We start from the raw sequence: 22,277 nt of genomic DNA on the forward strand, positions 1-22,277 counted from the left end.
CAGGAGGGGAAGACATGAAATATGTTTAATTTAACATCTATTTATTAAAATGAAGTTCCCCTGCCCACTGAATTTTATACAACACAATGTTCACTCCAAAGAGTTAACTATATTTCTCTTTTTTTCTGCAGAACTTTCTGATGACTTTGCAAAGCATTTAATGATTCAGCACAGAGGCATCCGGAGTCACGCTGGCATGTTGTGACAGAATAGCACAATTACATGGGATCCATCTCATTCTGAAAATGCCCAAATAGCGAACAGAACAGGTAAATGGAATCAAACGTCAGAGCCAGCATAGCCTGAGAGCACCTTGAAACTCAGATTCCACAATCTATGGAGAAAGTGTTCTGTTGTGGCATGAAAAAAATGAAACAGAAAATGATGGCAAGACTTCTAAGAACATCTTTTGTTTTGCTCTTTCTTGGCCTCTTTGGGGTGCTGGGGACAGCAACAATTTCATGCAGAAATGAAGAAGGGAAAGCTGTGGACTGGTAGGTAAATGAAATGAAAGGATTGCTGCATGCAAACAGCCTCAGTGTGGGAGTCAGGCTGGCTCACTGCGAAGTTCTTAAGGGGAATGTCCATTCTCTTTCCTCCCTTTACAAATAAAGGAAGTTAAAGTGTGCAAATGGGCCAAACTCCCAGGCAGGGGTAGGCTTCTGAATGAGGGAGTTTCCCCCTGAGAAAGAGCTGAGCAGCCCCTCTTGGGCCTGATTGACTGTTCTCAGCCGGGCAAGGCTGGTAGCCACAGAAATGGGATTGAGCTGACAGCTTCTGTCAGCTGGCAATTTATTTTAATTACATCATGGCTTTTCCTAACAGAACACATCCAACATCCTTTTAAAGACTGACAGAGTAGAGAAGGCAGATTCCTTTTTTCTGAAAACGGAGCATGCACTTCTCCTTATGAGAAGGAGAGGGCACCTGGTCACACAGCACTGTTTGCCTAACCTCGTTTTGTTTGGCAGCACAGGCAGCTGTGGCCGTGAGTGGGAGGTAGGTCACTGGCCTGTTGAACAGTGTCAAAGACATTAAACACTGTGTTGCATTATAGTCATGGGTATTCCTAAAGCTTTAATCTATTTTTCACTCTTTAATTGGGATATTTAAGTTTGCTATTACGGTTGGTGTCAAGCTTTTTGTGTAAACTTCAGGCTAGAGAACACTAATATACTCAATGCAAGTAGTCCATCTTCCAGCAGTTACTGAGCTCAACCAAGCTCTGTGTGGAGTTTTGAAAATAAAAATATGGACAAAATATGGTTCCTACCCTCGAGGACCTCACAGTTATGTGGTAAGGGCATAACTGGAACACTGGGGAGCAGAGAGCCTAGAAAGCTTCTCTGAGGACATAGTTTTTGAGGTAAGTTTTAAGAGCAATTATGAAGTAGCTAGAAAAAGAATGGATATGCAAGGGTATCTCAGGCCAATGAATGAGGAGGTAAAGAGGCAAGAAGCAACATGGAAAGTTGGGAGTTGCTACTAGTTTGGTATTTCTGGAACTTCAGGAGAATACAAGAAGATGACCAGAGTTGAGGTTAGAGAGGTGGGGAGGGCCACGGGGCCTGTGTGCTGAGCTACAAGGTTTGAACCTGACGTTGAAAGGGAGCTACTGAAAGACTTCAAGCAGGGGTGTGAATGGTCAGATTTGCACTTTAGGAAGCCCACTGGCAGTATTGTGAGGCTCGGCTGGATGGGGAGCAGCCTAGAATCACAGAGCCCAGGAGCATTTCACAGAATTACAGGTGAGAAGAGGTGTGCACCTCAGTTAAAGAAGTGGTTGTGGGAATAGAAAGAAGGACATGCTGAGAAGACTTGGTGATAGATGGGCTGCAGCAGGTAGGAGAAGGGAAGATGTTAAGAAATAATTTTAGGTTTCTGCTTCTTGGACTGTGTCAATATGTTCCCTAATAGTGTGGGATGAGCAGATTTGGAGCAAAATGTTATAAACTTGGTTTCAAAAATATAGAGTTGGAGGTTTCTGGGATATCTTTCTGTTTGGGTTTCTCTGGACCTCAGCAGAGAGGTCTGGGCTAGAAACAGACTCATGACTCTTGAGTACATAATTAGAGGTGGTCACCCTGGAAAAACGTTTAAAAGTATTAGCTCTCAACTGGTGTGTCATGGCACACTGATAGATCGCAAACCCTTCACTGGTGGGTCACCAAATTGTGATTGATATGGTAAATCATTTTTGCCACAAATGATTGGACATATTGCTTAGCAATGTTTGTTAGAGAGAATATAAGCACTTGTTGCCAAGCTGCTAAAATCTATTGAGAAAGGCAAGGAAAGAGACCATCAAGTCAGCACCAAAGAATAGTTTCATGTTTCTTGCCACATGTGAGGACCTGACTCCGTGAGTAAGAAAGCATAGCAGAGCAGGAAAGAGTTCACTTAAAGTATAAGACCAAAGGGGACCAAGTGAAGAGTGTGCAGCTTTTACAGGCTTGTGACACTGTGGTACAGTAACAGTGTATATATTATAATGGTTGGTGCACTGTGAGTGTTTAGGAGTTAATGGTGGGGTTCATGCTATTAGAAAGCATTTGGCCAGATAGGTGGTTCTCAACCAAGGGTAATTTTGCCCTCAGAGGGCTTTTAATAATGTCTGGAGATAATTTTGACTGTCATAACTTGGCAGTGCATCTGGCATCTGATAGGTAGAGGGCAGGGATCCTACAACGCACAAGATAGCTCCCACAACAAAGAATGATCTGGCTGAAAATGTGAATAAAGCACATTGAGAAACCCTGAGCTAGGTAATCCAATAACGCCTTAATACTACCTTGGGAGCTACCTCTCCTCCCTGTGAGATAGCCAAGGGAGATAAACAGATAGTAAAGGAAGGAAAGGGCCTACTTAATTACTTGGTTTTGGCCCTGAATCACCAAGAAAGAGTATTCTGATAAACTGAGCTGAAGAATGCAGCTTAGAACAGAGGCTCAAAGTACCTTCTACCTCTTCTGAAGCCCAAACCCAATCTCATACCCAGTCGGCCAACTGCATGGTCTGAGTCTTGGCCTGCTCCCCACTGTAGCCATATGGACCATGGAAGAAACAGAGAAAGCCACTCTCAATGTATATGGACTTCCAGTTCAGGGACTCCACCCACCAGGATAACTAAGGTCTTAGAATATATCCAATCAGATGTTTATTTTCTTCTCTGGAGAGGAGCAAAGATAAGGGTGAAGAAAGAGTCAGAGAACTTGAGCAAATCCCTTTCCTTAGAGGTCTTCCATGAAATGTGAGAGATATAATCAGTCACACAGAGAACTGAGGAACTGATGCTGTTTGTTTGCTTTTATGATACAGAGATGTCAAAAAACTTCAAATGAACATGTTCTGTAGTTTAGTGACTTCCGTATACATAAAGGGACATATTAATACTGGTTCATTTGTAAATTATTATCCATATAGGCCAGTGTAGTAGATAAAACTCTATGGTACACCTGCTTATATGTTGCCTCACACTGTGTGTGATTTTGTTTCTTTTGTTAAGCAGCACTTATGTAGACGGCATTTCTACAAGTGGGTAACACAGCTACTGCCACAGGAAAGCAGTCAATAAATGTTAGCAATTCATAATTATTTTGCCTGTTAGGTTTACCTTTTATAAGTTACCTAAAAGACAAAACAAGGAAAGTGAAGAGACTGGGTTAGAGTACCTGTACTTAGACTCTACAACTAGAAGCTGGAGGAAGAGTGAGCAACTAATGAATACCACCAAGAGTGTTTTGGGAAGGACATTACAACAGCTATATGAAGCCTATGCCTCCAAGGTATGTTATGTGGTTAATTGTTCACTTGAATAATATAAAATGCATAGAGCTGAATCCAAAGCCTTCAACAGAGTTTTTCTGTTCACTCATCCAACTCCCAGTCCTAGCACCTTGAAGTAAGCTAGCTCAGAACTAGCTCAAGACAATTATCTGAGTCAATCTAAGACCTTAGGAAACATGTCATTATAGTCCACAGCAATGCCAAATTTACTTGACACCAAGTCCAGCGGTATCACTGGGCAAGGTATGAACTAATTGTATATTTAAATCTTCTGGCTCCCAAAATGTCTGTCAGTTTGCTTATTCATCTAACAGAGATAGGGAGAGGAGCCTCTGCTGCTACAGGGCAATACCGATCTGTGATTAACATGCCATGAGTTATGGGTTGTTTATGTCATGGCGGTGATCAGTGGTGGTGAGCTCAGTAAAGGATTCTACTTGATCTTCCTTTTAATTCATTGTTTTCAAAATGATATGTTGAAAACTAGGACTCTAGTTCAAGGCCCTAGAACTAACTTGCCTAGATTATCCCTGCTGTATCTGGACTTTATCAGGCAATGAGTTAACCAGTCAAAGAGACACAGGTAAGTAGGCCTGCTGGCTTAATGTGGGCATGCTCCCAGTATTCCAGGCACCATCTGTTGCTTAGTTTCAAAATACTGCTTTTCAACCAGGGGTGACAAGTAAAATCAAGGCGTGATTAACATCCAATTATACTCATGTATGCATTTCCTAATAGTAACTTATAGAGAAGTAAATATATAACATGACTCTGTTCCTATAATATGCTGGACTGTATGCTGAGCCTTTACATATGTCAAGTAATTTAATGCCCACAACAACACTGTTTTAGCCTCTAGTATTACTGCACGTGTGTATCTGAGTATTTACTCAAAATGTACAGAGAACTGTCATTGCGTGTTGTAATATTCATGTTATTTACCTGCCATTAAGACCAGCCTTCAGAGCCAAGTTACAAAGTTAAAACTTATCTGTAGGCTGTGTGAGAATATGTGATGTGCCAAGCACTTTTCTAGATGCTTTTTAAAACTGTCTAAACAATCCTTCTTTGAATAAACAAATGACAGGTGACCCTTGAACCATGCTGGGGTTGGGGGACCGGCCCTCATGCAGTCAGAAATTTTGTGTAAGTTTTGACTTCCTGAAAATGTATCTACTAATAGCCTACTGTTTGACTGGATGCCTTACTGATAACATCAATAGTTGATTAACATATATTATGTATATCATATACCCTATATACTGTATTCTTACAATGAAGTAAGCTAGAGAAAGGAAAATGTTATAAAGAATATCATTAAGGAAGAGAGAATAAATTTACTCTTCGCTATCATCATAAATGTCTTCATCCTTGTCATCTTCCTGTTAAGTTGGCTGAGGAGAAGGAAAAAGGGGAGGAGCTGGTCTTGCTGTCTTGGGGTGGCAGAGACAGAAGAGGTGGGGAAGCAAGAGGTGAGGAAGAGGAAGGAGAAGCAAGAAAGGCAGACACACTCAGTGTAACTTTCATATGAAAATACATGACTTTTCTCTATTTGCTTTTTAATTTCTCTAAAAATGTTTATATAATGCAGTAATCCTTTTTTCACCATTTGCTTTAGTTTCAGTGCCCATTATCACAGAAGGGTTCACATTGCAAAAGAAGTTCAAAACAGTCTTTTTATTTTTTTCTTTTAATACTGGGTCTCACTTGACACCCAGGCTGGAGAGCAGTGGCACCATCAGAACTATCTGCTGCCTTGACCTCCCAGGCTCAGGTGAACCTTAAGTGACACCTCAGACTCTGGAGTAGCCAGGCTACAGGCATACACCACCATGCCTAGTTATTTTTCATTTTTATTTTGTTGGTAGAGACAGGGTTTCACCATGTTACCCAGGTTGGTCTTGAACTCCTGGACTCAAGCAATCCACTCACTTTCGGCTCCCAAAGTGCTGGGATTACAGGCAAGAGCCACTGCACCCAGCCTAAAAGCAGTCCTGAATGATCAGAATGCTTTTACGAATTGTCTCATGTTGATTTGTGTTCTTGCACCACCTCTTCTATATCTTCTTCCTCATCAGCTGGTTCTGGTTCCATTGAGTCATGTTCTGTTAATTTCTCTAGTGTGGTGTCTATTTGCTTATGAATTTCTCCAAGAATCATATCTTTAAACCTATTACCCCTAACCTATCTCTTTCATGACTTTCTTGATTGACTCTATAATAAATCCTATGAAGTCATGCACAACATCTGGATGCAGTTTTTTTCCAGCAGGAATGTATTGTTTTGGGCTTGATGGCTTTCATGGCTTTTTCTATAACAGCAATGGCATCTCCAATGCTGTATTCCTTTCATGTGTTCTATCATGTATTCCATAGCACTGACAATCCTTTTGAGAGAGCATCACATGTAATGAACCTTAAAGGTTCTTATGAACCCGATCAAGAGGCTGAATCAGAGGCATCATGTTTGGGGCAAGTATACAACTTTGACACCTTTGGTGAACTCATGGGATTTTTAGTGGCCAGGGGCACTATCCAATACCAAAACAACTTTAAAAGGCAGTTTCTTACAGGCAAGGTATCTTCTGACTTTAGAGACAAAGCATCAATGGAACCAATGAAGACAAAGGGTTCTTGTTGTCCAGGCCTTCTTATTGTACAACTGGCAGCTGGTACTTATCTTTTTCCTTCAAGGCTCAAGAGTTAGCAGCTTTATAGATGGGTGCAGTCCACATTGTCAACCCAATTGCATTTGCACAAAACAGTAGAGTTAGCCTAGCCCTTCCTGCCTTAAATCCTGATGTTTGCTTAGGCCAAATCTCTTTCTAAAATTATCAAACCATCCTTTGCTGGTATTAAATTCTCTAGCTTTAGATTCTCTGCTTTCCTTTTGCTTTGTCATATAGTGACTTTGCTTTTTCTCAAATCATATTAGAGCCTAGGGTATTCCTTTCTTATAGCAATCCTGCACCCATATAAAAGCTGCATTTTAATTTTAAATATGAGACATAAAAATATTTTGTAAAAAGTGCAAGGTTTTCATGCCTGCTGGCATAGCTGCAGTGAGGGCTTCATGAATTTCCTTTTCTTTTTTCACAATGGCCCTTATGCTGAATTCATTTATCTTGAAATGGCAGGCAACTGAAGCTGCAGACCTCAATCCACAGTACATATCAAGCAATTCAACATCTTCTTGTAATGTCATGACTTGTGTCTGCTTTTTAGAAGCATTTCCAGCATGAGTAGTGGCACTCAGTATCGGTCCTATGGTTTTATTCAAGGTTTCTGGTATTGTCCCAAACATGATGAAAAATACACAAGAGCTGTGAGAGATCACTTTTGACTACAGTATGCAATTTACTGGAGAGAAGAACTGCTCACGTGAAGGTTGTCAGTGTCATGTGGCATTATCAGCAGATATTCACAAGACTTAAGCTCACTTCAATGGTGACGGGAGGTGGCTATCAAATTATTACATTAGTACAATATTACTACAGTTAAGTTAATACAGTTATGACTTAATAAATATGTTTACATTTCTTGACTGAATGGCACCATGTTTGGTCTGTATTTGTGTATGTAAATTTTGATGAATTTTAACTTTTTATAATAGATTTGTGTATATTTTAGAGCAGCAAATGATAAAATAGACTAGTATCTGCACTGTTCCCTTCCCCATTGCTGAGACTGCTAGGGGAGGAAGAAGGAAAGAGTGACATTGTAAAGCCTCTGTCTTTACCTTAGTTGGAGTAGATAGCTCTTTGCTTGGCTGAATACAATAATGATCTTTGGAGGTGCAAAGGTAGCCCCACACCCTAGCAGGGAGATACAGTTAAACTTCTCTGCTAAACAAAAAAGGGATGGAAAGAAACCATGAATTAAAAAGCACAAGAAACATGGAGAGAGACCGGGGTAAGGCATCATGATGATGTAAAACCATTCAATATTTCTTATCTTTAGTAAAACCTGCTCATATGCAATGTCTTGAGTGATTGGTTCTGGGGGGAAATGACAGTAAAGGGAGTGATTTCCATGCCTGACTGGCCTAGAGCCAGAAGAAGAGAGCAACAGCAGTGGGTGATATCCAAGTGACACTCAATGTTCTTTGGAAGCCAGAATTATGTGCCACAACTGACTGAGAATATTACTCCTCCACCCCCTGACTGGAATTGAACTACTCACAGAGAGTGAAATGCAAGATTAGACGAACTGGTTTTAAATCGCAAATGTCAAGGTGACCAAGTCCAATAGTTGGGTTACATTTGGAATTGTTTCCCTTCTCTTGCCTTTACAAATAAGAATCTTCCATGCACTTTCATAAACGTTTATCAAACTATATTGCCTATACCTGTCTCTCTATATTTTCTGCTAAACAGGGGCAGAGACTGCACCCTTCTTGTTCTACACTCAATTGTCAAAACAATACCAACATGTGTTAAAGGGATAAAGCTATTCAAAGGCACATGCCTACATCTACCTATTCTTAAGTCCTTGATCTTTTCCCTTTATCAGTATCCTCTCTTCTCACTAAGGCTACAACCCACTTAACCTCAGCTGGCTGTTACACGCAGTTAGAATAATAAACTCCATTTATCATAAAAAATAATTTCCTCACTGGATCATCCCAGAATCCCTCCATGTTGTACCCCAAAGGCACACAAATGTCCTCATTGCCACACTCAATGCAGGCTCATAGAGTAACTAACTCTTCAGGGGTCTCCAGAGGATGATACGGATGTCATTCAGTAGCTATGATCAATTATGATAAATGAAGGTAAGAAAACAGCTTACTTTTTAGGGTATTCCTAAACACAGGAGACAAGAATGCTACAACAGACTATGTTGCGCATTTAACATTTTTTTATATTACATCAAATAATTAAGCAACTATGAGAGAATTCTTTATTGACTTTGTTTTCAAAGAAAAAAGCAAGGGCCTTTTTAAAGGAGATAGGTTATCCTTTCCTGCTTTTAATTATGTCACTGAGATTTTTTTTAATATCGACATTATTGGTTTCAATAAAAGCCATTTTATCATTACACAAATTAAATGGAACCATCCAGAACAAATATTAGCAAGTTTCTAAAACATGACAAATAGAGACTATTGAAATAATAGCTTTATTTGGCTCTAAGATTTGGCTGTTTGAAAATTGACTCATATTTTCCTTAACAGAGGAAATCCAATATCACACAGTAAATTTCACCACTTTTTTTAAAGCAGGGAAATATCAAGTTGGAAAGGTGAAGTGACACAGAAAAATGGATTGCAGAAAAATCCTCCCATAATGAGAGGAAGGGAGAGCCGATAATGAGGAATCCTGATTAAACACAAAGCTACTTCCCAGCAGTGAAATGAAGCACAAAGTGGGCAGAGGAAATCAGATCCTGACAGCCGGTTCTGCACTGTGCCTATGATATCAATGGAAAAAAACCTCAGATGCAATCCTTGCTTGGTTGTTCCTACTTCATTTCCTGCACAAATAATTCAGTACTCCTTTATTACACACTGGTTGCTTAATCAGAAACTTGGTTCCAAAACAACCAAGAGAAATAGGAACATTGCCCTCACACGCAGATCACAATGCATAGGGCTCCTGTCACATGAGTAAAAATCATGCATAGTTAAAAATGAACTTCCTTTCCCCTGTCTTACATGTCACAGGCTTCATATTGACAGGGAAGCTGCCTATTAGGGGAATAGATGCCTTCTCAGTGTATTAATGAAAGCAATGTATTACAGGCTGGGTAGCTGGTAGAAATGTTGTGAGAGTTTGTAAGTGGAAGATTTATGCCATTATAACCCTAATATATTCCTGCAGAGTAACAACACAGCCTATCTAATATACAATGATGGAGTCCCTAAATCTGTGAATTACAGAAGGAAGTATGGACACACCAAAGGTATGACGATGATTCTTGGTTTCTCTTTCCTATTGGAAATTAACATTTTCTTAAACATTTCATCTTGAATATTCTTATATTACATACTAAACAGATAGCTTTTCTTCTTAATAGTTTATTTGACTCATTGAAATATATGATTTCTATATCATAGGTTATAATATAATTGTATGGTTTGACTTGGCAATCTCATTTTTAGAAATCCCATTTTGTTTCTTAAGATACTTTAAAATACATGCTTTGCAGCAGGAATCCAGGTACTGATAATGAGGACACACAAACACCAGCAATTTTATATATATATATATATATATGTGTGTGTGCATATAGCATATATGTGCAAACACATTTTAGTCAGAGTTATTGAGGTATAATTTATGTGGAATAAAATGAACTCTTAATATATAGTTCCCTCGGAAATAAACATTTTTGAAAAACTGTTTTAAATAGTTTTAATTTTTATCATGCTACTTATATTACCATATATAGTAATTTTGATTATACTTTTACAATTTTTCTACTTATAAACTTTGCATATGTGTTTGTATGCTATAGAAAAATTCAAAATACAGGTAAACAAAAAATCTATAATCCTAATACCAATTAATCATATTTAATCCTTTCCACTTTTTCTAAAATACATATTTTAAAACATTTTACAAAACTAATGTAATGACTATATTTCAACCTTTTTCCAATTTAATATGTCATAAATAACTTTCCATGGCAACAAGTATTCAGAAGGTTCCAAATTCAAATGCCTTCAGGGAGCAGGCAAATGATGTCAGCAAGTGAAAGGAGGCAGTTGCTACTCAAGTTGCCTGATAGGGACACAATTTTCCAGGAGATGTTGTAAATTAATATTTGTGGAAAAATCTCCCCACTTTTTAAATGTTGGTACTGAATTCAAAGTTTAAAAAACATTCTGCAAGCCTAATAAAATGTATTCATAGGCTTGATTTGGCTCAGGGGATTCCAGTTTACAGCCTCTGATTTAGAATATAGTTTGTAATGGCTGACAAAGGTCAGGAACACTGAAAACTTTTTATTTAGCAAAGTTCCTCTCCTGAATGCCGTATTTACAGGGAACCCAACAATTTTCATAAGATGCTACATTCTTCAACTTCTCCTCCAACAATCTCCCACACTATTTCTACTCTACCCTGCTAGCTGCCACAAGATTTTGGGGAAATGGCTGTAAAGGGAGGAGGGCGCAAGATCAAGTGGAAAGGTTCTCTTGGCCAACAGATGCCCTAATATCCTATGGCGTTCGTACCAGGAGGATAGGATTCCAGCAAATTGGCACACTTTTCTGTACAGAGGAGAACTCTTGAAGGTCATCCAGTTCTGTTACATAACAGAACTTTCAATATTTTCCACCTTGACACAGGTATTGATTCTATTTCCACCTGAAGAACAACAGTATGCTTTCTTAAAATATGCTCTTTGAAAAAAAAATAACTAGAAGACATTTGGTTTTTACTCTAACAATTAGGCAAACATGAGTGAATCTTATGTTTGCATAGTCATATGCAAACTGGAAAGTCTAGCTATCATACCAAACCTATCCTGATAAATTTATAAACACAGAAATAGTCATAGACATCTGTTTCACAGAGTTCTTTTTGCTATGTCACAAAATTATAAAAATCTTTCTATTTTCTTCCTTATTGGCTTTCATGTTATTTATTTTGCTCTAAAGATTTTTACAAATGTTATTAACTAGGATGCTTTAGCATAACTTCCTTTTTTTCCTCTCTCTCTTTGCTTCTTTTATTGGGCTTGTAGAAGTGGTGACTCTTCTGCCAATAAATGGGCAGCAGTTTCTTCTAACAAATTATTGCAAGTACATTTCTTCATTTGATATTTTCTCTTTCAACTGTTTTTTAGTTGGCTTTTGAAAACAGCCTAGCTGCTTAGCAGTGAAGACACTATCTAAATCTTGCTAGGTGACTGTATAGTTTAACAAGGTCAAATTCCAATTTAGCAAATTTGTATTCTGCCAAAACAAATTTTCCTTGTGATTTCAACATGAATTTCCTCTTAACTTTTCATAGGATGGCTACATTGGTTCCCTTTTTGTGATGGCTTTTTATCAGTAATCAGACAATGTGATATGTGCCAGAATTGTATTTGAAATCTTTGAAAAATAAGCATGATCCTTGCGATTATTAGCTTAATAAAACACCAGCCTGAAGCATAAATGGGCTTAAATGTTGCCACTTTGAACCCTATTTTAAAAGAAGCTTTGTTTTTCTGATTTATCTTTGTTAAATGTATCTTTGGTAGGTTTACTGCTGTGGAACAAAGTCCAAGGGTTCTGGCTGATTCATTCTATTCCTCGGTTTCCTCCAATTCTGGAAGAAGGCTATGATTATCCACCCACAGGGAGACGAAATGGACAAAGTGGCATCTGCATAACTTTCAAGTACAACCAGTATGAGGCAATAGGTAAAACTAGAGTATGTGAGAAAAAAAAGAGATAACAGTGTTGGAGAAAGCAATTGGAAATAATATTCATAAATGTGTCACTTCATTTGTTAATCTATTCATAGACCCTCTGATACCTAGACTCTAACGCTGGCTTTGCCATGGTGAGGTTTTGGGCAGGCTCACTTACTGGGCTTTGGCTCCTAATCTACCACTGCAGTTGCTGAACTTGATCAGGGCAGCAGTTTCAAATGTATTCAGGTGGCTGGTAGATAACATATATGAGTGAAACAGTCAGATGTTACATGAGAAGTGGGGATAGTGACAAACTAAGGTGTTGATTCTCACCTATCTTCCCTCAAAGCCTTACAGGAATACAAGTCCAGTGATTATAGATCTCCATATTTCCCATGAAGTACCAGAAACCTAGGGTGTGTGTGTGTGTGTGTGTGTGTGTGAGAGAGAGAGAGAGAGAGAGAAGAAAACTCATTTCTAAATATGAGCTCAATCTTATTTTTTTTTTTTAAGTTTTCCAGGCCACATGTTCCTTGTAGGCTACCAACATGACACTTCTGAGCCAGATAATCTTCCTTAAAGATTTCAAGCTCAGCCAAAAAATACTTAGATTTGGCAAACTGTGGTGGGAAAGGAGAAGTAGGAACAGGTTAGTAGCTAAATAGTAGTGAGAAGCAACTTGCCTATAGATATAGGAGGTTTAGAAAATGTTTTTTATCAAATTTCCATCTTATAGCAAGGATCACTGAGCTATAGTGATCCTCGCCCAAGTCAAGCTCTAGTCTCACTAATTGAAATCATGTAATGATTAGAGAGCTGAATATCATGGAGATTAGGCATACATACCGAGGAGCTAATTATTCTTGAAGCTGTTGCATTGGTACATGGATTCTCAACTTTTGTATATGTATACGTACATTTAGAAGAAAAAATATATGGTCTACAAGGCTTGATTACCTGGCTTTGAATATCTATATTATTAATTACAAACTTAATAATTTTGGGTATATGATGTAAATTTTCAGTTAATTCATCTACAAAGTAAAGATAATGATAAGAACAGAATTTACTTGATAATATGGTGCTGTGAGGATTAAATGAGTAAACCCATGCAAAACTTGTAGAACCATGTCTGGAAACTAGGAAGTGCTTAACAGGTGTCAGTTATTTTAACCAAAAGTTATCTGAAGGCTATTGGTTTAAAGAAAAAAAAATGCCTGAAACACCTGAAGATTATATTGCAAGGGTTAAAAAAAAAAAGAAATGCCTTTGTTTTTGTGTTGTTTTATTTTTTAATCCACAAGATCTATAATATCAACAGGCATTTCCATTTGTGTCTTAACTCTCAACTTTTTTTTTTTTTTATTGTTTCTTGATTCAGATTCTCAGCTCTTGGTCTGCAACCCAAATGTCTATAGCTGTTTCATTCCGGCCACCTTTCACCAGGAGCTCATTCACATGCCCCAGCTGTGTACAAGGGCCAGCTCATCAGAGAGTCCCAGCAGGCTCCTCACCACACTTCAGTCAGCCCAGGGACAAAAATTCCTCCATTTTGCAAAGTCTGATTCTTTTCTTGACGGTATGAAAGACCATCATCAAACAACAGGCTATGTAACTCTGCTGTTGAATTCATTAGGGATAGCTTAGAGAAATATTCTGAGTATTCAAGGAAAGAGAGATGAAAAAAGGAAACAGAAAAGGAAAATGGAAAGTCAAGGATGAGTTTCAACATTAGCCTGTGATACTTGAATAGCCAGGTTACTGAGCCAACCACAAAAGTATCTCACAACCATCCAACCAAGGGCCAGTGAAAACTCAGTCTCCAGCCTCTGCTTGGCATGCGGTCATAGCTATCTCCATTTCTTCCATTCCCTGAGCAGTTATTTTAAGGCTTCCTTACTCTCAAGCCCTTTACACTTCTCTGCCCCCTCACTTATAGCCTCCTTTTCTCCATAAATAGAATAAAAATCACTTAGGGAGAAACCACTTCAATATGGCACCCCCACCTCTCCAACAATCTTATCTGTTCTCCTTCCTTTTTGCAGGGTTTTCCCCCGATCCCCAAAGAAGCGATGCACCCCCTGTGCTCTGAAACGTATCCCAGCCTCAGCATAGGGGATCCGTTCTCCCTGTTCCATTTTAGCTTTCCCACTATCAAGCTCCTTCCTCATAACATACAAACATGCCTAACCCCCCCGCCTCAACTCTAAAGCATCTATAGCTCTATTTTTCCTTCTCCTTCAGATTTATTTTTTTAAAAGCTCATCAGGGCCTTCACTTGCTCAGCGTTCCTTCACTGCAGTCTTACTTCTGTCCGTAGACACTTGAATCTCTCCCCAAGCACCAATGGCTATCTTAGATGACCTCACTGTTTTCCTTCCTTATTTGCTTCCTTCCTTTATATATATAAATTTTGAGATCGAGTTTCGCTCTTGTTACCCAGGCTAGAGTGCAATGGCGCGATCTTGGCTCACTGCAACCTCCGCCTCCTGGGTTCAGGCAATTCTCCTGCCTCAGCATCTTGAGTAGCTGGGATTACAGGCACGCGCCACCATGCCCAGCTAATTTTTTTGTATTTGTAGTAGAGACGGGGTTTCACCATGTTGACCAGGATGGTCTCGATCTCTTGACCTCGTGATCCACCCGCCTTGGCCTCCCAAAGTGCTGGGATTACAGGCGTGAGCTTCCTTTATATATTGAATAAAATTTACAGAATGCCTACTACTAGCCAAGCCCTGTGTTAGGCACTAGAGATCTCAAACTTGAAAGGACAGAGACATTCTTTGCAGAATGTGACACCATTGAAATGCTTTCCTTTTTGAAACTCTCACCTTCACTGGTTTTAGGGAATACACAACCCCCAGTCTTCCTCCCACTTCTAAGTTTCTTCTGCCAGGTCTTCCTCTGACTACTCTTTAGGTGACTGAGTTGCCATGTGGCCCCCATCTTTCCTTATCTCATTCTACATACCCATGCTGGGCAATTCCAGCAAGACCTCCAATGATTCTTAAGTCTAGATCTCTACCCCAGACCTCTATACTGACTGAGTTATTTAACAACAAGTGAGACATTTCTACTTGAAGGTGGTACAGCCATATGAAGTTCAACATGCCAAACTCACCTCATCATCATCCTTCACAAACCTACTTTTTCTTGTATTCTGCATAGTCAACCATCTCTTCTTTTAGTCTATATAGTCACTTTCCATTTCTTCTTTTTCTACGTAGTCATTCTCCATCTCTTCTTTTTCTCACTCCTCTATCAAACTATCAAATTCATTCAGTTCCAGATCCTTAATAACTCTCACATTTATTGTATCTTCTCCACACTCTCTACTGCTGCCATGGGTCACACCTGTGTTTATTGACAGTTATTGTGACAGCCTTATAGTTTTCCTTTCTTGTTTCTAACCCATCCTTCCCAATTCATCCTGCCCATTGCCTCTCAGCTGATACTTATGATCATAAACCAGTTTCTATTAATTCTTTACTAACATTTCTTTAAACACTCTCCATTGACTTCAGGAAAATCCAAACATTTTGGCATTATTTACAAAGATCCCTAGAAACTGGCCCTGATTGCTTCTCTAGCCTAATTTTTTCCAAAGGTCTTTCCAGGACAAAGACCTATGTTGCTTAATTTGTTTTATAGAACAGAAGATGTTTGCAAACACCAGCATCATCATAGCAATGATGATTATAACTTTCATTTGCACATCACTTAAGCATTTACAAAATGTTTCTCAACCACTATCTCAATTATGTTGTTATTATTGTGCTTGTGACATCCACATATCAGGGGTGAATGATGATTTCCATTCCAGAATATATTTTCAGGGACTAATCTAAGTGTAAATACCAACCTCACTATCTTTCTCCTCCTAAACCCTAGACATCTTTGCAGCCTGGATGGCTCAACGGCTGAAGACACACTTGTTAACAGAAACCTGGCAGCGAAAAAGACAAGAGCTTCCTTCAAACTGCTCCTTTCCTTACCATGTCTACAATATCAAAGCAATTAAGTTATCACGACACTCTTATTTCAGTTCTTATCAGGATCATGCCAAGTGGTGTATTTCCCAAAAGGGCACCAAAAATCACTGGACATGTATTGGAGATCTAAATCGGAGTCCACACCAAGCCTTCAGAAGTGGAGGATTCATTTGCACCCAGAATTGGCATATTTACCAAGCATTTCAAGGATTAGTATTATATTATGAAAGCTGTAACTAAACTTGGTGAAAGGACACATGTACTGTCATGAAAACCTTGACAATGGGTTTTTTCCATTACTCCTTCTTTATATTTTAAAAGCCTGTTTATATACTCATAACCTGCATATCACAAATAGAACACTTTTCCCTCATGTTTACCATTTATTTAATCTTTTATTTAATAGTAATTTATTCACTTGGCACTTATATACCATAAACATAAACCACTATACATAACTGAGAACAGAGGAAATAAAAGGAACCATATTTTTCAGCATTAGTCAACTCCAATTATTTATTGATTGACTGGCCACCTAGTAGATTAAATTTCATCTCCTTCACAAAGACTTCCCCGATCTCTTCCCTACCCTTTTTTTTGAAGAAAAACAAACAGCTCTTTCTGCATATTCTTGCATACTATTTGGTCATATTGCTCCTGAAGTTCTCTCTCACTGGGTTATGGTTAAGACTTATTTGTCATTCCTTCAGCTGCTACTTACTAATTGTATGATCTTGTGCCATTCACTTGGATTCTCTGAACCTTGTTTTTGTTTCATCTGTGAAAGGGAGATAATAGCTAGGTATATCAAGCACCTAGCATAGAGCCAGGCACATAGACGACACTTAAAAATACTGGTGGAATTTGAGTTTGAATTCCAGCAAAAAAAAAAAAAAAGACAAAAGAACTTTCAGAAATGAGTAATATTTTTCAAGAAAAATGTTAAAATCACATTAGGAGAGAAAAAACTGCACAAGTGCAACTCATCAACTTGAAGGAATTAAAGAAGTGTAACATAATGAAACCAGAATCAAATGCAATAGGCTTTTTTTTTTTTTTAAATAATAGAGATGAGGTCTTGCTTTGTTGCCCAGTCTGGTCTTGAACTCCTGGGCTCAAGCAATCCTCCCACATTGGCCTCTGAAAGTGCTGGGATTACAGGAATGAGCCACTGCACCGAGCCAAATACAATAATCTTAATTTCAATGTGGTTCTTTTTCTGCCATTCTTATCACTAAATGTAACTATTACATAAATGGATAATAATAAACTTGTGTTAAGTACTAGCTGCTTAATAACATTTGACATATGCATTGTTCACAATTTCAAGAAGCTTACAACCTAGAAAAAGTAATCACAATAATTAAAGCTAGCACTTACTGAACACTTACTATGTAATAAATATTCAACCCATATTAATTCAGAAGTAAGTACATTCTTATTTAATTTTCACAACAATTCTATGTAGTAGGAATTGTTATTATCCCCATTTTACTGACAAGGAAACTGAGGCCTACAGAGTTTTAGTAACCTGTCTAGTATCACAGAGGTTCATCTCACCTCTGAGGCTATTGATCTTGTTATCTCTATACCAATCAAAATTCATGGCACTGGTTCAATGACAAACAGAGGAAAAGCTAACTTGGTTTTCTTGTCAGACAAAAGCATAAACTACGTTGAATGTAATCTAGCTAACTAACATGCTTGCAAATATAAGGAGGCATGAAAAAAAATTATCTGGCCTCTGAGAGAGCATCTGAGGCCAAAAAAAGTATAAGCGATCCCAATAATATAAGAGAAAAATTGTAAAGTACAAGATCCTGACTTTAAAAGTAGAGGGCCAAAACTTGATCCAATGGTAAAGAGAGAGATGAATGAAAAGGCAAAATAAAGCAAAAGTGAAGACATTCTATTGGACTAAAAATACATAATAGATAGAAGCCTTCCTCCCTAAAAGGTACATTCAGACCCTCTAGAAAAGTGGCTTCATCCTAAGCTCAATAAAACAATCTTAAGAGAGGAGAATTGAAATTCAATTCACAAAATTAAGAGTGTAGGAAGGTAACAAAGAAAAAGAACATGCTGGCCCACTGGAGACACACATTACAGATGTGATTCCTGCTGAAGGGGCAATGGGAAGTGGCCACTCCTTCCTTGAAGCAGAAAAAAATGCTGGAAAGGAATTGAACAGTCCTAGTAGGTCAAGAATACCAAATACCTACCATGGGAGGGGTATTGGTATATCTTCGTGATAGTAATTCCTTGTTGTAGAACCTAAAGCAACCACAATAAACCAAGGAGGGCTAATAGTGTTATCTTTCTCAGGCATATGCCCAAGACCGCTACCCAGTCATGCTGGCACCTGCAGGGAGACTGAGGAAATATCTTTGGGAATAATATCATTAGAGGAAAACTAATACATTTTGGAAAATAGGGGATAATTTTATTGATTCACTTTAGGAAAAAGAGGAGAATATGGGAGATATTAATAAATAAATGAAATATAAGTTCTACATCATGATTTTAGGTACTGGAATGAAATTAACCAGGCATGGTCATGAGCGTCTGTAGTCCTAGCTACTCAGGAGGCTGAGGTAGGAGGATCCCTTGAGCCCAGGTGATTGAGGCTGCAGTGAGCTATGGTAACACCACTGGATTCCAGCCTAGGGAACAGAGCAAGACCCTGTCTCAAAACAAAAACAAAAAGAAACCCCCTCCCCAACATTGGAATGACTTATTTCACTTAATGCAATGTCCTCCAGGCTCACACATGTTGTTGCACATGACAGTATCTCATCACTTTTTATAGCTAAATGGTATTCCACTGTGTATATATACCACATTTCTTTTTATCCATTATTCATTGATGGGTATTTAGGTTGACTCCATATCTTAGCTGTTTTCGAATAGTACTGTAATAAACATGGGAGTACAGATGTCTGTTTGATAATCTAATTTCATTTTCTTTGGATGTATACCCAGTAGTGGGATTGCTGAATCATATGGTAGATCTATTTTTAATTTTTTAAGGAACTTCCATTCTGTTTTCCATAATGGCTGTACTGATTTATATTCCCACCCACAGTGTATAAGGGTTTTCCTTTCTCCACATCCTCACCAGTATGCATTATCTTTTGCCTTTTTGTTAGTAGCCATTCTAACTGGGGTAATATGATATCTCATTGTGGTTTTGATTTGCATTTTTCTGATGGTTAGTGGCTGATATGGTTTGGCTGTGTCCCCACCCAAATCTTGAATTTGGGATCCCATAATTCCCATGTGTTGTGGGAGGGGCCCAGTGGGAGGTAATAGAATCATGAGGGTGGGTCTTTCCTGTGCTGTTCTCATGACAGTGAATAAGTCTCAGCTCTGATGGTTTCATAAATGGGAGCTTCCCTGCATATACTGTCTTGTCTACTGCCATGTGAGACATAACTTTGCTCTTTCTTTGTCTTCCACCATAATTCTGAGACCTCTCCAGCCATGTGGAACTGTGATTCCATTAAACCTCTTTTTCTTTATAAATTACCCAGTCTCTGGTATGTATTTACTAGCTGTATGAGAATACACTAATACAATGATGTTGAGCATTTTTCATGTACCTGTTGGCCCTTTGTATGCCTTCTTTGGAGAAATGTCTACTCAAGTCTTTTGCCCATTTTTAAATCAGATTGTGCTTTTTACTAATGAGCTGAGTTCCTTACAAATTCTAGATATTAACCCCTTGTCAGGTGTATGATTCACAAATATTTTCCCCTATTCTGCAGGCTGTCTGTTCACTTTACTGATTGTTTCCTTTGCTGTGAAGAAGCTTTTTGGTTTGATGTAGTCCTTTTTGTTTATTTTTGCTTTTGTTGCTCATGCTTTTGAGGTCTAGTGTAAAAACATTCTTGCCTAGACTCATGTCATGTAGTGTTTCTCCTGAATTGTCTTCTAGTGGTTTCATAGTTTTGGGTTTTACATTTAAATCTTTAATCTATTTTGAGTTGATTTTTGTATATGGTAAGAAATAGGAGCCAAATTTCATTCTTTTGCATGTTGATGTCCAGTTTTCCAAGTGAAATAAGCTGGGCACATTAAGACACATACTACACAATCTCACCCATACATGGAATCTAAAATACTTGATCTCATAAAAATTGAGAGTAAAATACTGGTTACCAGAGACTGGGGAGAATGTGGGGAATGGAGGAGATGGGAAGAGGCTGGTCAATGGGAAGAATGTTACAGTTAGGAGGAGTAAGTTATGGTATTCTATTTGTGGAGTAGAATGACTATAGCTAATAAAAATGCATTGTATATTTCTTTTTTTCTTTCTACTTTTTTTTTTTGAGATGGAGTTTCACTCTTGTTACCCAGGCTGGAGTGCAATGGCGTGATCTCGGCTCACCACAACCTCCACCTCCTGGGTTCAAGGCAGCTCTCCCGCCTATTACAGGCATGTGCCACCATGCCCAGCTAATTTTTCGTATTTTTAGTAGAGATGGGGTTTCACCATGTTGACTAGGATGGTCTCGATCTCTTGACCTTGTGATTCACTAGAAGATAGGACTTTGAATGCTCTCACAATAAAGAAATAAGAAATGTTTAAGGCAATGAATATGCTAATTACCATGATTTGATCATTACACAATGTATACATGTATCAAAACATTACATTGTACCCATGAATATATGCAATTATTATGTGTCAAATAAATAAATAAATAAATAAATAAATAAATTGATTATATTCACACAAAAAAATTGTAATGAAAAACAAGTCTAAGATGAGAGTGTATCTTACAAAAAAGTTTAAGATTGTGTTTGGCTGGAAACTACTTAATGTGATTGTGGGGAAAGTAAAATAAAAACAAAAATAAACAGGGTAGAGGATGGCAGTCCTAATGTGGAAATGCCAAACCATTCCCACCCGGCCCTCACACCCTTCTTATAAAAACTATTTTCCGGCCGGGCGCGGTGGCTCATGCCTGTAATCCCAGCACTTTGGGAGGCCAAGGTGGGTGGATCACAAGATTAAGAGATTGAGACCATCCTGGTCAACATGGTGAAACCCCGTCTCTACTAAAAATACAAAAAATGGTGGCACGTGCCTGTAATCCCAACTACTCAGGAGGCTGAGGCAGGAGAATTGCCTGAACCCAGGAGGCGGAGGTTGCGGTGAGCCGAGATCGTGCCATTGCACTCCAGCCTGGTAACAAGAGTGAAATTCCGTCTCAAAAAAAAAAACAAAAAAAACTATTTTCCACAGTCTGTTGGTATCCAATGACCCTTTTCCCTCCAGCTCCAAATCACTGGACTAAGAGTAGGCTGTGACACCAAAGAAAGTAAGTCATAGGCCAAGCCAAGGCAATGAGATATAGGAGAAAATTTAAAGTAGAGGCACCAAGATTAAGTTCTGGGGCTGGCTGGGTGCGGTGGCTCAAGCCTGTAATCCCAGCACTTTGGGAGGCCGAGGTGGGTGGATCACGAGGACAAGAGATCGAGACCATCCTGGTCAACATGGTGAAACCCCGTCTCTACTAAAAATACAAAAAATTAGCTGGGGGCTGAGGTGGGAGGATCACCTAACCCCTGGGAGGTGAGCAAGGCTAGAGTGAGCGATGATCACACCACTACACTCCAGCCTGAGCAACAGAGTGAGATCCTGTCTCAAAAAAAAAAAAAAAGAAAAAGAAAAAAGAAAGAAAGAAAAAATGATATCCTAGGAGAAAGGTGTCCCTGGATGATCATCCGGGAAAGAAAGCTGAATGTAGCTGAAGTTTTAAAAGTCTGAGACTGAACTACAGAAAAAAATGTGATTCAATGGCAAACAACTCTTGAAGGAAATGCAGCTCAAGAGATTAAAATGAAATTCTATGTTATTTCTCCTCAAGCAGGAAAGGAAGGAAGACTCTAGGGAAAGCAATGTAACTGCATAGCCTACCTGCTCACAAACTCATACATATACAACCTAACTATGTATACATTATGGAAAAAAGGGATTAATGAACAAGGAAAAATAAAAGAATGGTACCAACTTGTACACAGAGTTACATGCAGGCTAATACCTCAATGCTACTGGTTGTACAAAGAAAATGCTAAAGTTAAAAAATGGTTTATTCTTATGTGTGGATTAGGATTTCAACAGAGCTAATAGTAGACTGTGAAT

At 38.6% G+C, this 22,277-nt stretch overlaps 2 protein-coding genes across 7 annotated transcripts in view; one reads left to right on the top strand and one right to left on the bottom strand.

The window, feature by feature from the left end:
* The window catches only part of LOC100397154 (uricase), a 110,073-nt gene that overhangs the window by 33,562 nt on the left and 54,234 nt on the right, over positions 1 to 22,277 (bottom strand). The window lies entirely within an intron of this gene.
* On the top strand, positions 171 to 20,885 carry DNASE2B (deoxyribonuclease 2 beta). Of its 3 annotated transcripts, none has more exons than XM_002751013.8 (6): positions 171 to 494; positions 3,608 to 3,785; positions 9,608 to 9,689; positions 11,979 to 12,140; positions 13,516 to 13,713; positions 16,026 to 20,885. In XM_002751013.8, the coding sequence occupies exons 1-6, from the start codon at positions 337 to 339 to the stop codon at positions 16,364 to 16,366; spliced, it is 1,119 nt and encodes a 372-aa protein (XP_002751059.4). In that variant the 5' UTR covers positions 171 to 336; the 3' UTR covers positions 16,367 to 20,885. The 3 variants fall into 3 exon arrangements, with proteins under 3 accessions (XP_002751059.4, XP_078188456.1, XP_078188455.1); XM_078332330.1 differs by having other exon boundaries at positions 171 to 269; XM_078332329.1 differs by lacking the exon at positions 13,516 to 13,713 and having other exon boundaries at positions 16,026 to 19,066.

The sequence above is a fragment of the Callithrix jacchus genome, chromosome 7 (genome assembly GCF_049354715.1).
Source record: "Callithrix jacchus isolate 240 chromosome 7, calJac240_pri, whole genome shotgun sequence".
Lineage (NCBI taxonomy): Eukaryota > Metazoa > Chordata > Mammalia > Primates > Cebidae > Callithrix > Callithrix jacchus.

Excerpts from the sequence above, each read along its gene's own strand:
- DNASE2B (XM_002751013.8), top strand. The coding sequence starts at position 337 with ATGGAGAAAGTGTTCTGTTGTGGCATGAAAAAAATGAAACAGAAAATG. Across the intron at positions 495-3,607 it reads GAAGGGAAAGCTGTGGACTG|GTTTACCTTTTATAAGTTAC; the intron begins GTAGGTAAATGA and ends TTTGCCTGTTAG. Across the intron at positions 3,786-9,607 it reads ATGAAGCCTATGCCTCCAAG|AGTAACAACACAGCCTATCT; the intron begins GTATGTTATGTG and ends ATATTCCTGCAG.